The sequence below is a fragment of the Nesoenas mayeri genome (assembly GCF_963082525.1).
Source record: "Nesoenas mayeri genome assembly, contig: SCAFFOLD_62, whole genome shotgun sequence".
Taxonomy (NCBI): domain Eukaryota; kingdom Metazoa; phylum Chordata; class Aves; order Columbiformes; family Columbidae; genus Nesoenas; species Nesoenas mayeri.
In genome coordinates, this window is record NW_027659979.1 from 53,782 (window position 1) to 70,271 (window position 16,490).

General features: G+C 54.4%; 1 protein-coding gene across 1 annotated transcript; it reads left to right on the plus strand.

Annotated features, from left to right (window-relative positions):
* Positions 1 to 6,417: 6,417 nt before the first annotated feature.
* On the plus strand, positions 6,418 to 16,198 carry LOC308052492 (aurora kinase C-like; the record flags this gene model as incomplete). The annotated part of the gene is given in 10 exon segments (XM_080364571.1): positions 6,418 to 6,465; positions 6,838 to 6,877; positions 7,047 to 7,113; positions 7,804 to 7,995; positions 8,522 to 8,594; positions 8,596 to 8,661; positions 8,863 to 9,011; positions 9,374 to 9,488; positions 9,490 to 9,549; positions 16,004 to 16,198. Coding segments are annotated over 10 exon segments (1,005 nt in total).
* Positions 16,199 to 16,490: the final 292 nt, after the last annotated feature.

Here is a 16,490-nt window from a genome sequence, read left to right on the forward strand (position 1 = left end):
TCAAGTTTACAGCTAGGTGTAGTGAAACTTCTTATCTTGGCATTCAATGAGGTTCTGTTCTTCTTAACATAGAGCTCTAAACTAAGCATTTATTGTGTGGCTAAGCCTTAAAGTGTTAGTTCGTTAGTAGGCACCCATTATATGTTTAGCTAACCCTTAAAATGTTAGTTCCCTCTGTCAATACAACTTAATAAGCAAGTTTCATAACTTTTTACATAGAACTTAACCACCTTTTTCCAGGTTCAGAGCCCTTGCCTCATTTGGTTATATATGTAAACATTAAACATTTTAGCATGAATCACAACTGCATTTCTCACAGTACAAATGCCCACGGTCCTCACCTGCTCTTTGGTACTTGCTGGACCCAAGTGTCATGGGATAGAGATGTCACAGCTCAGTACAAATGCCCACGGTCCTCACCTGCTCTTTGGTACTTGCGGAGGGTCACGTCGCTGTGCCCCAGGGCACTGGCCTGCACGGCCCTGCCCGGCAGCGGGAGCGTCTGGAGCTGCCGGCTGGTTCTCCAGCTTTAGGGTCACCCGCAGCAGCCCGCTCTCCTCAGCTCTGCACACCCAGCCAGTTGCACCACCCAGGCAAAGTCAGCTTCACCCTCTGCCCTACACCTCACCTGCAAACAGCCAACTCTTCAGCTGACAACCGCCCAAAACCCACCGACAAACCCTCCAAATCTCAGCCTTTCGCTTTCAACTGCTGCCTCTAGTGCATCTCACAGACAAGCCTCCAAAATCCCCTCATCCTGCAATAATGCTCCAGCACTCATCGCCTGCGGGAACAACCGCCACAATACCATGCAAACACCAACCAGTTCTGGCACGGAAATATCGCTTTCTCCTCCAGACTCCACCTACGCCAACTGCTGACAAACACACGCTGTCCTCACCAAAGCCAAATGCTGCAACAACCAGCGACAACTCAAATGTGCGTGTGCGGCGCAAAACCGCAGGTGTGAGCTAACGCAGAGCTGGGCTTGACAGCTGCACAGTGTGCACCCTGTGGCTTAACGTGGCCAGTCACTGCCATTCCGCCTTCTCCCTGGGAGAAGCGCATGAGCACAGGCTGCTTCAAGGCACGATGCGAACGGTTTGGATCTCCGGGTCTCTGAGGGCGAGAGCGATAAATGTGATCTGTGTGTGGCGCAGGATCTTCCCATCCACTTGCTCCTCCATTCGGTCTCAGGTGCTGCAAGAGAGGGAGAGAAAGATTCAGGGCAAGATTGACAACCTTGGCATTCCCGTCCCAGCCACGGGTCACCCAAACCTGCAGACATCCCAGGAGGCCCCATAACATTTACGCTCCCCTATCCCCCACCCTCGAAGCCTAGACATCACCAGAACCACAGAGCAAGTATTTCTGGAGGAGGCACCCAAAGGGTCCGTGTTCTCTTTCAGGCAGATGCTAGCGCAAGATTGCAAATCATCTCACAGCTACCAGGAAGGTAAAAAATAACATCTCGAAATGGAAAAGGAACAGGTATTGTTTCTCTTCATCACCCCCCTCAGTGCCACATTATCAAGGTCTCCCGCAACGTTCCACAGGAAACTTGAAGCTTGGAATTCACAGTATTCTGAACCTGGGCAAGAAAGGAAGAAAAGCATGAGACTGAGCATAAAGAGGGTGGCTGCTCGTAACATGAAAAGAGCAATAAAAAGGCAACAAAGTATCACTTTTACTTAGAGAGCTCTCAAAGCTGCCTGTTAAGGACAAGAAAAACAAACTTAAAGGGGAACCAAAGAAAATACTCACAGAAAATATGGTGATAAAAACCTCAACATCGTTCAATAACGCATCCTGAGCATAAGAGAAAATCCTTTATTTAAGGAATAACAAGTTTTACTGTAGAGGGCGACAGAGGAAGGACAGAGTGCCATTTAAAGTCCATTTGACGCAGTCCAGGCACGCAGCGTTTCCCACCGTCCCTCGTTCACTTCTACAGACCACTTGTCTTTGAAATTCATAGTTCCAGAAAACTGTTTCATTGCCACTTTTTGCCTGGTAATAAAAAGGTTTGTAGTTTTTTGGCAGGTGACACATTTTTGAGGTTACCTCTGCGAGCACACTCACTTTATTGCACTGATTGCTCCTCCTCAGCTGCAGGATCACATAATGTGAACCAAAATACAGCATGAAGTAACTGTCTTCATATTGTACACAAGTCAAAAGTCTACATGAGGAAAAAGCACTATCCAGCCTTCCCTTCCCGGTTTCTTCATGGGTTTATTTACCAACTCCATGACCAAGTCATCTGTTCTGAAGAGACCAACCAAAGAGTGACAGAACTCAACCCACTGTTTCCCAATTCAGGACAAAGCCTTTTCCCATCCTAACAAGAAACACGACAGTGACACACATGCGGATCTTCCCAAGAACTTCTCGTGCTTTCATAAGGCTCAACTCCCCACAGACCAACAGCAGGGCTGCCCAAAATCCCCACTGCAGACACTGCAGACTCCGCGCTGACGGATCTCACAGCACACGTGTTTGATCCGCTCTGTTGTTGCTGTCCCCCACCTTCCCAGACGAGCTGTGATTACAGGGTTCTCAGCAGCACCTTTGGAACGTTAACGCCTCCACGGAGCGCCTGCTTCAGCCTTACCCACTGAACACACAGCCCTTTGCTTGAGCACAGACAAGCTCAACCACAGCATTCCAAACGGCAAGAACACTGAGCAACTCTAGGGGCTGTAACCCTGCTGCAGTCAACATCTTTAAGTGCTCAGCAGATAACTAAAATCAGAGCTTCGTCACCTGGCTCTTTCTTTAATTAGTGCAATTTACATTACCAGTGAATCAGCTGGGCTCAGCCGAGACCCAGAGGAGAACAGCGGCTGGAGAAGTAGAACAATCCACACCAGACATTTATCTACATTAGTTGTTAGTTTTCCTTCATAACTTTTCCTTCAAGCCTTCTGGTTAAACAGGTTCACAGAGAGACCTGCAAGCAAGAATGTACCAAACACAACATGCAGAGCTGATGGGGAAGTCAATTACAGCAGCTGGAGCACCTCTGAGTCTTATGGGGGATTTTTTGTGTGTGTCTCTGTTTGGTTTTTTTGGTGGTAGTGGTTTTGTTGTTGTTCTTTTAATTAGACATGAATTCAATGAGCCTGGGGACGCAGTCAGAGCACACGAGCCAGGGCAGCTCTTTTCCACAGGCTTTGCACTGCGGACACTCTGGCGCAGGTTCCAGAAATCACTGTTCAGTCACTGATTTGCCAGCACAGCCAGAGCACCGTGAGCTGGGCGTCTGCGCACAGGGACCCTCTGCAGGAATATCCCGGACAGCTCTACCCACAGTCCCAGCCCCTGCACGGCCCTCAGGCCAACCGCCCCATTGGAGTCTGGGGTCTCCCTGTTCTCCATGGAATCTCCCCATTCTCCTCAGATGGGGCCGTCAGGCCAAGTCCTGACCTGCAAGTTCCTGTTTTGCAGCTGCAGCTGCAGATAAAGAGTTATTTGCAGTAGCCAAACCAGCCCTGTGTGTCCCGTCCCGTCAGACCCATCCTGTTCCTCTCTCAGCAGCTCCCTCGTCTTGAGCACTCTGAGCCCTTTTTCCTTAACAAACAGAAGTTCCAGAGTCCACAGCTCACAGCTGCGTTGGGCAAACTCACTTATGCTGAGCGAGTTCTATAAAGCCGTTTCTAACCAGGCTCTGTACGAAGCCATATACTCAGTAATTAGATAAGCTAAGGCAGCCTGTTCCCTAACAGTGACTTATTCTGGCTTGTTGTGCTTTGCTGGAAACTTGTATTTAAATCGTGTCTTTCAGCCAGGCAATCATAAGATGAACTGTAAGAGCAGCTTTTCTTTGCGGGCAGGAAAATACTACTGGAATATAGAATATTTTTACAGAATAAAATATTTTCTGAACATATTTATTCATGAAATTATTGAAAGAAATTGATAAATTATTAGTATATAATTAGAATAGACCTGTAGAAAATGTGGATAATTATTGTGGCAAGGGTCATTGCCACTCCTAAATATTTATTTCTAAGTGTCTATCAGGCCTGGCCTGCTCTTCCCAGTTTTCCTTCTTCTCTTTTGCCCCATTCATTTTGAGTCCTGGTTAAACAAACAAACAAACAAAAAACCCACACACAACAAACAACAACCAAAACCAAACAAACCAACCCCAGCCAAACACACAAGCACAGCTGGCCGAGCTGCCGCAGCTGATGGGCGGCATGTAGGGGAGCTGGACTCCACTCGTCTTGGAAAGTTAGGGGAACATGATCAGAATGTGAGATGAGCTGATTTAACTGATAAACATTTGCCTCACTCCTGTTACTGGCTGCTGGTCCCCACGCTTGCTGCCTTCATTGCATTTTTTTAAAAGACTCTCCAGTCCACCGGAACTGCCTGAAAAACTCGCATGCAAAGGAATACGTTTGGCTTCGCAGTTGGCTTTGGAATGTTGGGGCTTTTTTGAAACAAGTTGAACTATCCAGCTACTTTTGTCACTTTTATCCTCCCTCCCCCACCCCCGTGAGGTGACAGTGGCAAAGGAGTCTCTTTGGTAGCAGTCTGAGGTGCTGCTGGTGCCCAGCACAGGGGTCCCAGCGCGGAGCGGTGCCCAGCTCTGGGTCACAGGTACCGACGTGTCCCCGGGAGCGGAGCCGCGTCCGCCACACCGCGAGGGGACAGAACCGCGTCCCACCGGGCCTCACCCGGAGCTGCGGGTGCAGAACACCAACCCAACGCCAGGACTTGGGCTGACGGGGCCGTGCGGGCAGAACTGCCCAGGACTTTTCCTGCTCCGGTCCCTCTTCAGGAGCAGCAGCTCGAGCTGCTCTACACTGGGCCTGGCTGATAAACTGATATTTTAGCAGAATTTCTGGAATCCACGCCAAGTCTGTGCTGCAGGAAACCCAGGGAAAAGGAGCTTCCCTAGTGCCGAGCTGATCGCCCTCCCACGCAAAGCTTCACCTTCATTTCTGGTTCTGAAATACCTCCTTTGAACCAAAGTCAAAGTTACTTTTGCTTTTTTCCTATTACAGCTGACAACAGTTTCTGCAAATCTTGTTACATTTTTTACCTTTGTAGCATCTATAAAATTGTTTCCAGAGTCCAATTAAATTTGTTAAAAAAACTCACAACATAACCCTGTAGCCAGTTTTGAATTCTTGCAATTGGCCTTTCCTGTTATACGTTTCCCAAGTGCCACTCAGAACAAAGTACTGAAAACCAGAGAGGCAGTCAATATCACTGTACTTTACAAATCACCAGCTTCACTGTATTTACAGCTTTCCTCAGGCACGTTCAGCATCTCCAGAATCAACACCTGATTGTAACTCACTAGTAACAAACCCACAACTTTACCAGTAAAGGGGAAGAGAAAGACAGCCAGGGTTTCCAGAAATCATGACAAGGCAACAACTGGAGTAGGATTCATCATTAACTGGCAAGACTTTTTTAATAAAGTACGTACTCACCGCTATTGTTCTTCGCCACGCGTCCTGTGTCACCGCACCGTGTCTGCCCAGCGCTGGGGGACAGCCCGTGTCTCCGGGCAGGAGCCCAGGCCCTGGTACCGACACGGGTGCTCCTGCAGAAAGCGTCCCTGCGCACACAGGGGTTCAATGGAATCAGGTGCTTCACTTGCAGCAGCAACAGCCAAAAGAGAAATGAAATGCTTGAAGAGAATTTTCCCTGAACGCAGGAACACCCGCGAGCTCTGCAAGAGACTCATCGTTCCACCAGCGCCGCGGCCACCGAACCTGCAGCCCGTCCGAACTCACACGCTGCCCGCGCCGCCTCAGCTCCCCCAGGCAGCCCCGAGGCGCAGCCCCGCGCCCCTTCCAGCGCTCCCGCCCACACAGCCACTCTGCGCTCGGCAGGGCGAGCCTCGGCCCGGCCGCCCCCCGGAACCGTTCTGTCTCCTCACCAACCCCCCCGGACCACAACTTCCTATCCCGATCGCCGCCTCCCTGCACGCGCTCGAACCCCCAACTGCGCCCGGCAGCCAATCAGCGCTGAGCTCCCGCCCCACCCGCTAGGCGGGCGGCGTGGCTGGCCAATGAGAAACGGCGTAAGCACGGTGGGGCGGGAGGAAGGCGGGTGGGGAGGAAGGCGGGTGGGGGCGGGGCCGTCCGCAGCGGGGACCAATGGGCGGGCGGCGCGTGCAGCCGAGGGGCGGGTCTGAAGGCTGTGGCGGGAGGGGGCGCAGAGCGCGGCGGGCGGGGATCGGGGACAGCGGGTCCGGGAACGGGGATCCGGGGACAGGGGGTCCCGGGGGTCCCGGGGGGCTGGGAATCCGGGGACAGCGGGTCCCGGGGGTCCTGGGGGGCTGGGCGATCCCGAGGGGTTGGGGATCCGGGGACAGCGTGTCCCGCGTGGTTGGGGGTCCCGAGGGGTTGGGGTCCCGTGGTGATGCTGTGTCCCCTCCCCGCCTCCAGGATGGCGCAGAAAGAGAACGCGGACCCCGACGTGTCCAGCCTGCCCGAGGTGACACCCCCTCCCCCGCGACGTTCCCCTGCCAGGGTGTCCCCCCGGGGCACTCGGGGTGACGCTGCCCTTTCTGGAGTGTCCCAGTCCCTGGGATGGGGGGTCTCGGAGTGCCCCAAACCCCTCCGGGGGGGCCGTCCTTGGGAGGGGGTCTCGGGTTGCCCCCTGGGCCCCATCCCTGGGGCACCCTCGGGGCGGGTCCCGTGTGCTTTGGGGCCGCACCGACCCCTGGGGGTGGCCCCGTCCCAGGGGGGTGCGCTCAGGCACCCCCAGGCCCTTTTTGGGGGGGTGTCCTGTCCCTGTGGAGGGTGTTGGGGTCCCCCACCCCTGCAGGGTGTCTCGGGGTGACCCCCCTCCCCGGCCGGGCCGCAGGTTCGCCGCGAGGAGCCGCTCACGCCGGAGCGCTGGCCAGGTACGGGGAGGGAGGGTCCGGGGGACGGAGCCCCATGGGGAGTAGTTGGGGCACCCGGACGCCTGGGTCCCTTGGTGGGGGCGCGGGTGTTACCTGGGGGTCCATGGACGCCTGTGTCCCACGGGAGGGTCCTCGGGGGCCCCCAGGGTGTGTGTGGGGGTTCCCGCAGCTGAGCCTTCCCCACCAGGAGCTGCGCCCCTGCAGCCCATTGCCCTGCAGGCCTCTCCCCCGCCACAGTGAGTGATGGTGGGGGCAGAGCTGGGGGGCCTGTGGGTAACAGGGACCCCTGGGGTGATGTGGGACACTGGAGACCCTGGGGTGATGGGGGAGGGGGTGCCAGGGACCCCCTGGGTGGCACTGGGGGATGCCAGTTACCCCCTGGTGACAACGGGGGGCTCCTGGGGAGCTTCTGGGGACCACAATGTGGGGGTCCCAGAGACTCCCTGGGTGTTGGGGGGAAGGGGGCCCTGGGGCCCCTGGGGTGATGGTGGGTGGCACTGAGGGGACCCTGGGGTAATGAGGATGGCTCCTGGGATCCATGGGGTGACAGTGGGGAGGTCCTGTGGTCCGTGGGGTGTCCTGGGAACCCAAGTATAATAAGTTGGGGGGTCCCAGAGACCCCTTGGGTGATGGTGGGCGGCACTGTGGGGTGTCCTGAGGACCTTGGGGTGATTGTGGGGGCTCCAAGGACACTTTGAGTGGCACTGGGGGGCCCAGTTACCCCCAGTATGACAGTGGGGGAAGCATCCCAGAGACCCCATGGGTGGCAGTGCGGTGGTCCTGTGACCCCTGGGCATTGGTGGGTGACACTGGGGTTGGTGTTGACTATGTGTGGGCGCAGGTGCTGGGTGTCCCCCCTGTGATGGGGTGTCCCCCCTATGATGGGGTGCCCCCGCCATCGTGTGTCTCTGCCCCCCACTCTGCAGACGGACCTTCACGCTGGATGACTTTGAGATTGGGCAGCCGCTGGGGAAGGGCAAGTTCGGGAGCGTCTACCTGGCACAGGAGCAGAGCACGAAATTCCTGGTGGCGCTGAAGGTCCTCTTCAAGTCCCAGGTGGAGAAGGAAGGAGTGGAGCACCAGCTGCGGCGAGAGATCGAGATCATGGCCCACCTACAGTCAGGAAGCACAGGCATGGGGGTGTCGGGGGGAGGCGGGGTGGGGGAGCCTGGGGACCCTGGGTGGTGCTGGTAGGGTCCTGGGGACCTCCTGGGTGATGGTGGGTGGCACTGGGGCGACCCTGGGCTGATGAGATAGGGGGTCCTGGGGTGATGAGGTGGCACTCGGGGACCCACGGGGTGACAGTGAGGGGATTCTGGGGACCCAAGTATGATATCAACAGGTCCCAGAAGACCCCCTGGGTGGTGGTGGGTGGCACTGAAGTGACAGTGTGGGAGTCCTGTTGTCCTCTGGGTCATGGTGGGGGCTGTCCTGAACACCCTGGGGTGACAGTGGAGGGGTGTCCTGGGGCTCACTGGGGTGATGGTGGGTGGCACTGGGGTCCTCTAGGTGACACTGGGGGTGTTCTGGGGTCCCCTAGGTGACAGCGGGGGTCAGTTGCAGAGAGCCCATGGGAGGCACTGGGGACCCTGGGGTGGTAGTGGGGGGTCCTGGGGCCTCACCATGTGTCCCTGTTCCCCTCAGGCACCCCAACATCCTGTGCCTCTACAACTACTTCCATGATGAGCGGCACGTGTTCCTCATCCTGGAGTACGCGCCCGGGGGGGGCACTCTACAAGGAGCTGCAGCGCCAAGGCCGCTTCGATGGCACCCGCATCGCCACGGTCAGGTCACCCCGAAATGGGGCAACCCTAGCGGGGAGCTCTGGAACCACCCCAGACACCAGGGTGACCCCCACACATGGGGGTCTGGGCCCCCTGACCAGCCCCAAATGCTGAGGTCCCACCCAAGAATTGGTGTTGGGGTCCCCAAGGGCCCCCTGGTCAGTTTGGGGGTGCCCTGACCCCCTCGTTTCATCACCCCAGCTGATGGAGGAGGCGGCAGACGCGGTGCTGTACTGCCACGGGAAGAAGGTGATCCACCGGGACATCAAACCTGAGAACCTGCTGCTGGGGCTGATGGGGGAGCTGAAGATCACCGACTTCGGGTGGTCTGTGCACGCCCCCTCCCTCCGGTACGGCTGTGGGGGGCCCTGTGGGTCTGGGGGAGCACCCTGTGGCGCTGGAGGAGCCGAAGATCACTGACTTTGGGTTGTCTGTGCACCCCCTCCCCTTTGGTATGATCTGGGGAGGGGCCCTGTAGGGCTGGGGACGCTCTGGGGGGGGTCCTCCATGGGGCACCCTGTGCGGACAGGGACACAGCAGGGGCTGAGACCCCATGGGGATGGCGTCACCGGCCTGGGGGTGGCAAGCACCCCAGAGGACTCCAACATGCCAAGGCGGGGCTCCCCCTAAAACAGAGCTGCCTTTATGTACCTCTGGAGAGGCGGTGGGTACGTGTACACATGGGGGTGTCTCCTCATGGGGTGCCCCCCAGGCGGAGGACACTGTGTGGGACGCTGGATTACCTTCCCCCTGAGATGGTGGAGGGACGTGAGCACGACGAGAAGGTGGATCTGTGGTGCCTGGGGGTGCTGTGCTATGAGCTGCTGGCTGGGCACCGCCCCCTTCGAGAGCCCCTCCCACAATAAGACCTACCACCGCATCACCAAGGTGGGGACTGCGCCCTAGGGACCCCCACCCACCTGGGGAGCACCTCCGGGGACCCACAAGGACCCCAGAGCAACCCTCAGCCTCACGTGCTGTGCTCTCACAGGGGGGACCCTGCCACAGAGACCCCATGTTTAGGGAGCTCACACCCCCCTGGAATCCCCTGCCATGGGGACCCTGCCTGTGGAGAGCAGCCCCTGCCCCACTGTCATGGAATATTACCCCGAAGTACAACAGGGTCCAAAGCAGCCTTTATTAAACTGGTGAAACAGGGTTTTAATATTCCAAAGTGACTTAAATACAGGTTCGAATATCAGCTGGAAACTTATTTAGGGGCGGCAACCACTACAGCAGGCGGTCCACAGAGTGCATGCACGTGGCTTCACTCAAAACAATGCCGGAGTCGCCCCTGAGTCCCGGAGAAGCACACACTTGCCCAAGCCTATCCGTAATTATTTTAAAGAGGTAATTTAGAGTATGTGTGAAAACGGGCACAGAAAGTATGAATATACTCGCAATCCTGCGAGAAATTTTCCTCCATTCGGTGCTTAAGTTTACACAGATCCTGTGCTACCTTTAAGCAAACACACAAACTGAAGCACATCACGCACCACATAATGAAAAACCACGCCGCAAAATGCCAGGTTTCTGCAGAAATGTTACTCAACCCTCTAAAAAGTACCTCAATCTCTGATATCCTGCCGACTACGCCAAATTGTCACGGAATATTACCCCGAAGTACAACAGGGTCCAAAGCAGCCTTTATTAAACTGGTGAAACAGGGTTTTAATATTCCAAAGTGACTTAAATACAGGTTCGAATATCAGCTGGAAACTTATTTAGGGGTGGCAACCACTGCAGCAGGCGGTCCACAGAGTGCATGCACGTGGCTTCACTCAAAACAATGCCGGAGTCGCCCCTGAGTCCCGGAGAAGCACACACTTGCCCAAGCCTATCCGTAATTATTTTAAAGAGATAATTTAGAGTATGTGTGCAAACGTGCACAGAAAGTATAAATATACTCGCAATCCTGCGAGAAGTTTTACTCACGGCCGTGGGGGCGAGGCAAGCGGAGACTCCGTTCCGGGGAGCTGGGGGGGGCTCCTGGCGGCAGTGGCTAAGCTCGTTCTCTGAGAAAACTCCAACCAAAAAGGAAGTTTTCGACGAGTGTCCCGTTTTTAAGAGCTTGACCTGACTGCAGTCATTCCTCCTATTCCTGGAAGCCCCCCAAAAACATCCCCCACCCTGGGTGTGGGCGCCCAGCGGCTTTTGCCCCTAACGACTCTGCTGGTACGGGTGCTCTGGGGCCAGACAAAGAAGCTGTTAGGCCCACGGCAGCCAGGAGAGAGGGGGATGTGCCCACTCCTCCATACTGAAGGAAGGAGGGGGAGAGTGGGGGCAGAAGAGGGGGAGAGAGGCGAGAGGGGGTTGCATTCTGCCACAATCCCACCCTATGACTACAGTCATGGTCAAGTCATAACTCCAGAGTGGTGTGACAGCCACCTCTTGCCTCCAAAGTAAAAGGGGACATTCCTGCCAGTGAGCCTTAATGTCCACTGTGGATCGCCATATCTCATGTGTTGACTTACCCCTGCCAAACAGTTATTAATAACAATATACAATAGAATCGAAGTAATTGCAACAATCAACAATTGCCCAAGGTAATTAATGAGTCCCAGCATCAGTCACAGTTCATTAGTGTTTCCATTCCTGTGACTGTCTTCCTTCTGAATGGCTTGCTGGTTTTAGCTGGATCCTTTTCCACCCCGTCATTGTTGGCAGTGTTTTCAAGGCATCTGGATGCTTTTCCATCCCTTGCTGGTGTTAGCTGGATCTTCTTCCACAACAGGAACAGAGATTTTGTAGAAGGAAAACCTACAGCAACACTCATCAGCTGTTTTAACCTGAGCATTTGGCTTACGCAAGAGTAGCAGCTTTATTCTGCATTCCCCATCAGGCACTCCTGCACACACATTAAATCACACGCGCCCGGACACCCATAGGCCATGTGGGGTCCCCGGCTGCTGCAGCAATGGGGAGCTGGTGTAGCTAAAACTTCACACCAAATACACACAAGCAAACACCTTAAGGCAACTACTGCAATGGGGGTTTAAGTTAAAAGGTTAAGCTTCTGCTGTAACAAAACGGGTTGTATACAGCAAAATACACGTGCCTCTTTAACCCTCCAAAGCAATGGCTTATTATTATTATTATTATTTTGTGCAAATTTTAAAATCTTCAAATATGCATAAAAGCAATATCAACAACAAAAGTAGTTAAGTCTGCTAATACTGAAACTTCCGTAATGCAAAGGCACATGTCCAGGCCGAAGCAAAGGCTAGTGCCATGATTCTGCTTGCTGCTGGTCAGAATCCTCTATTAGTCTCTTAATATGAGACAACTTGTTGTGGAGATACACGCATCTGTACTTCTCTTCCACCCTGTCATCTTCCTTTGCCCTGCAAGAAAACACAAAGAACAGACCTCGGTCCCTTTGGAACCGGGCTTTCATAGTTAACGTGTTAGACTAGCTCAGAAGTTCTGAGCAGAAAATATCTCTTGGACCTTTTGTTTTAGGGGCAGGTCTTTATCGAGTTGCCGCCTGTTATTGACTCTTTATCAAAATCATTAATGACCTCCATAATGCCTCATTTAGCTGCAGTAGAGTGCCAGTAATTTTTTTGATAGCAAGTAATATTAGCAGCTACTTTTAGCAAGCAGCAGTGCTAAGGCACATTGCCGGGTCCTAATGGGAGCTGCCTCTGAACCTCAGAGAGCACTGAGCCGGGCGGGGTTGCTGGTCCCAAGCCGCGGGTTTTTGTTTTTTTTTTTTTTTAACTTCAGTTTGCAAGCCGGGGCGGGGGGGGGCGCTCCCGCCCGCAGCGAGTGGGGGGGGGTCGGCCAGCCGGAAGGTGGTTGCCTGCCTGCGCTCGCGAGGCCGGGCTGCCCTGCCCCACACCACCAGGACTTAGGGTCCAGGAACGGTGGCGGGCCGGGGGGAGATGCGCAGAGAGGCGACAGAAGTTTTACGGGGGGAAGTTTGCGTCCGTTTTTCGGGTTATGCCCGTACTGGACATGCGTTTCTAGCAGCTCTCTCAGGCCACTCCATTTCATGTCGCCAGTCCCAGGGCAGTCGCCGGCACTCGCGGGGTGGGGCTTTGCTATGCCAGACCCCCCGAGTTGCCGGTACGGGGAGGGGGCCGTCTGGACACCGCGGCTTTTTATTTGCCTTTCTTCAAGATCATTAACAACCTCCGTAGTGCCCCGTTTTGCTGCATTTAGCAGGGGGGAACGTGGGGTATAGGTTATTGTAGATGTGGGTGGAGCAGGATCAAGTTGCAAGGGTGCAGAGGTAAATGGCAATATTTTAATACAGGCTACCTCTGCCCTGTGACTTCCAAAGCTCCAAATCTCCCCATTAGGTAAGCACCATCGTCTACCTGCCAAAATATCGAATCCCAATATGTTCGCTTTATAAGGACTCAGGGCAACTTCCACAGCCGTTGTCCGCTTTTCCCCAGGCAGCAAAAGGTGGATTCGAGCTAAAGGACATCTCTCTGCTACACCCGTTACCCCTACTATATTGATGGCCTTCCTTGATGGTTTAATCTCGAGTTTGTCAGCTTGCCGCCTGTTCAAAACACTGATTTGTGCGCCCGTGTCAATTAGAAATTTCACACTTATCCGCCTTGGACCAACGGGAATATGTATGTATGGTTCTTTATCACTGGACCATTGGCAGGAGAATACCAAGCGGGTGGGGCAGTCCCGGTTCCCATCCGCCTTTACTAGTTTTTTGATTCCCTTTTTGTGAGGATGCGAAAGTGTTAGTGTTTCGCTTGTCCTCGGGGGAGGGGGCGGTTGCCGGTGCCTTCTCTTTGTTCTCTGATCTTCCCTCTAAGTATTCCACTAGCTCCTGTAAATGCTCAGTGGAGAGCTTGTGCACCAGTTTTCGAGGCACGCCCAAAGCGGCTGCACGGTGCCAGAGGTCGCTCCGCTGCAAACTGCTACTCTGATTTGACTGGCAGCCAATACGCTCCGGTTTCTGTGACGGGGGGGGCGGCCTAGTGGGGGGGGGTCCCTAAAGAGGCTCGGCTCGGCTCGTCTTCCAGACCGCCCGGCTTCTATACGGGCTGCCGCTCGGGTCTACCCACCCCATCTCGCGCCCATGTGTAACCACATTGTGTAAAATTTCCGCCCAGGTTAATACATGTTCAGGAGGACTTCGGAGATTTTGCTTATTGCGATCAATAGCCCCCTGAACTTTTTCCTTAAGGGATTGGACATATACTTTTAAGGCATCCGGTAATCCTTTAATAAGCAGCCTAAGGTGGACCGGATCCACCGGCGCCGCCATAGGGGGGGACTGCCGGCCTCTTTCATACATTGCTTGTATACAAGCCGCCTTTTGAACTCCCTCGGCAAGGTCCGATAAACCTTTTATAACAATTGCCACTGGCTCCCCATGTTCCCTGGGATCTATACCACCAGCCCAGTAAGCTACACGAGATGTAATGGACTGATCACCGTCTGGACCATCACTTAAAAATACCCCTGGGCCCCAGAAACCTGTGGCCTCGTCCTTACTCAATAATATTCTATCACCCCCAGTAAGTGAAACGCGCCAAAGATATTCAGTCTCTGTCTCGCCCGGCTTCTGTGAGAATCTAGTTTGTAAATCCCCTAGCTCCAGTCCTGAATATGGCGTGCTATGGGTAGCCGTGCGTGGATTTCTGCCTCGTCCATCCGTATGTGTTTCAGTTCTAATAAGAGGACGCACGTTCTTAGTCTCTACCCCCGCTTCATCAGCTCTGTTTTCAGAGTCAGTATCTCTGTTGAGAAGCGCGGGGGCCGAGGAGCACGCCTGAACTGGGGGGACGCTGGAGGAAGCTCTCATATTAATTAACAAAAACTCAAGTTTTTGTTCCAAAAAACCAAGTTTCTGTTCTAACAAGCCAAATCTCTGTTCTAAATAATCCGATCGTATGCTTTGTCATGAAAAGTCCTGTATTAGACAGTCAAACTGTTCGCTCTGCCGCGAGAGGTTTTGCTTTAAAAAGTCAAACTCTTTGCCTTGCGACGAAAGGTCCTGCTTCAAGGAGTTAAACTGTTTGCTCTGCTGCGAAAAGTCCTGCTTTAAGGAATCAAACTGTTCGCTCTGCTGCGAAAAGTCCTGCTTTAAGGAGTCAAACTTTTCGCTTTGCTGCGAGAAGTCCTGCTTTAAGGAGTCAAACTTTTCGCTTTGCTACGAAAGGTTTTGCTTTAAAGAATCAAATTGTTTGGTTTGCCACAAAAGGTCCTGCTTTAAGGAGTCAAACTTTTCCCTTTGCCGCGAGAAGTTTTCCTCCATTCGGTGCTTAAGTTTACACAGATCCTGTGCTACCTTTAAGCAAACACACAAACTGAAGCACATCGCGCACCACATAATGAAAAACTACGCCGCAAAATGCCAGGTTTCTGCAGAAATGTTACTCAACCCTCTAAAAAGTACCTCCATCTCTGATATCCTGCCGACTACGCCAAATTGTCACGGAATATTACCCCGAAGTACAACAGGGTCCAAAGCAGCCTTTATTAAACTGGTGAAACAGGGTTTTAATATTCCAAAGTGACTTAAATACAGGTTCGAATATCAGCTGGAAACTTATTTAGGGGTGGCAACCACTGCAGCAGGCGGTCCACAGAGTGCATGCACGTGGCTTCACTCAAAACAATGCCGGAGTCGCCCCTGAGTCCCGGAGAAGCACACACTTGCCCAAGCCTATCCGTAATTATTTTAAAGAGATAATTTAGAGTATGTGTGCAAACGTGCACAGAAAGTATAAATATACTCGCAATCCTGCGAGAAGTTTTACTCACGGCCGTGGGGGCGAGGCAAGCGGAGACTCCGTTCCGGGGAGCTGGGGGGGGCCGTGGCTCCTGGCGGCAGTGGCTAAGCTCGTTCTCTGAGAAAACTCCAACCAAAAAGGAAGTTTTCGACGAGTGTCCCGTTTTTAAGAGCTTGACCTGACTGCAGTCATTCCTCCTATTCCTGGAAGCCCCCCAAAAACATCCCCCACCCTGGGTGTGGGCGCCCAGCGGCTTTTGCCCCTAACGACTCTGCTGGTACGGGTGCTCTGGGGCCAGACAAAGAAGCTGTTAGGCCCACGGCAGCCAGGAGAGAGGGGGATGTGCCCACTCCTCCATACTGAAGGAAGGAGGGGGAGAGTGGGGGCAGAAGAGGGGGAGAGAGGCGAGGGGGGGTTGCATTCTGCCACACCCACATGCTGCTGGGGAACCCAAGGGCTGGGCAGGACCCCAGGATCTGGGCCCCACATACACAGCACCTGCCCCACACCCTCCATTCTCACTGTGGGGCGAGACCCACGACTGGGGGGCCAGGGACACCGGTGCTGGGTGGGGGTGTCCTTGTGCCCCGTCCATTTCCAGGGTCCCTGAGTCCCCCGCGTCCCGCCAGGTGGACCTGCACTTCCCGCCCCCCGTGCCCGAGGGCGCCCGTGATCTCATCTCGCACCTGCTGCGCCGCAGCCCGGCCCAGCGCCTGCCCCCGCGGGACGTGCTGCAGCACCCCTGGGTGCGCACCCACTCCCGGCGGGTGCTGCCCCCCGCCTGCGCGTCCCCACCCCGTGAGTTCAAACACTTGGATTATTAAAGATCTGCGGTAATATAATAAATATCAGCCTGCAGCTTTGCTAAACATCCGTGTCACAGTTCCGTCCAAAGGTGTCAACTACTGCATGAAACAAAAGTAAAGCTGCAACTCCCCTGCAGCAGCTGCCGAGCGCAGGGACACGGCTGCGAGGCCTGACACCTGCACCCCGGGCAGAGCGCGGGTGGCACCGCGCACCGGGCAGACCGCGGGCGACAAAATTCTCGGGGAAAAAAACTGGAGTAGAATAGCAGCAGGGCTGGCACAAGCTGGTACCTCCACAGAGGTCCAACCC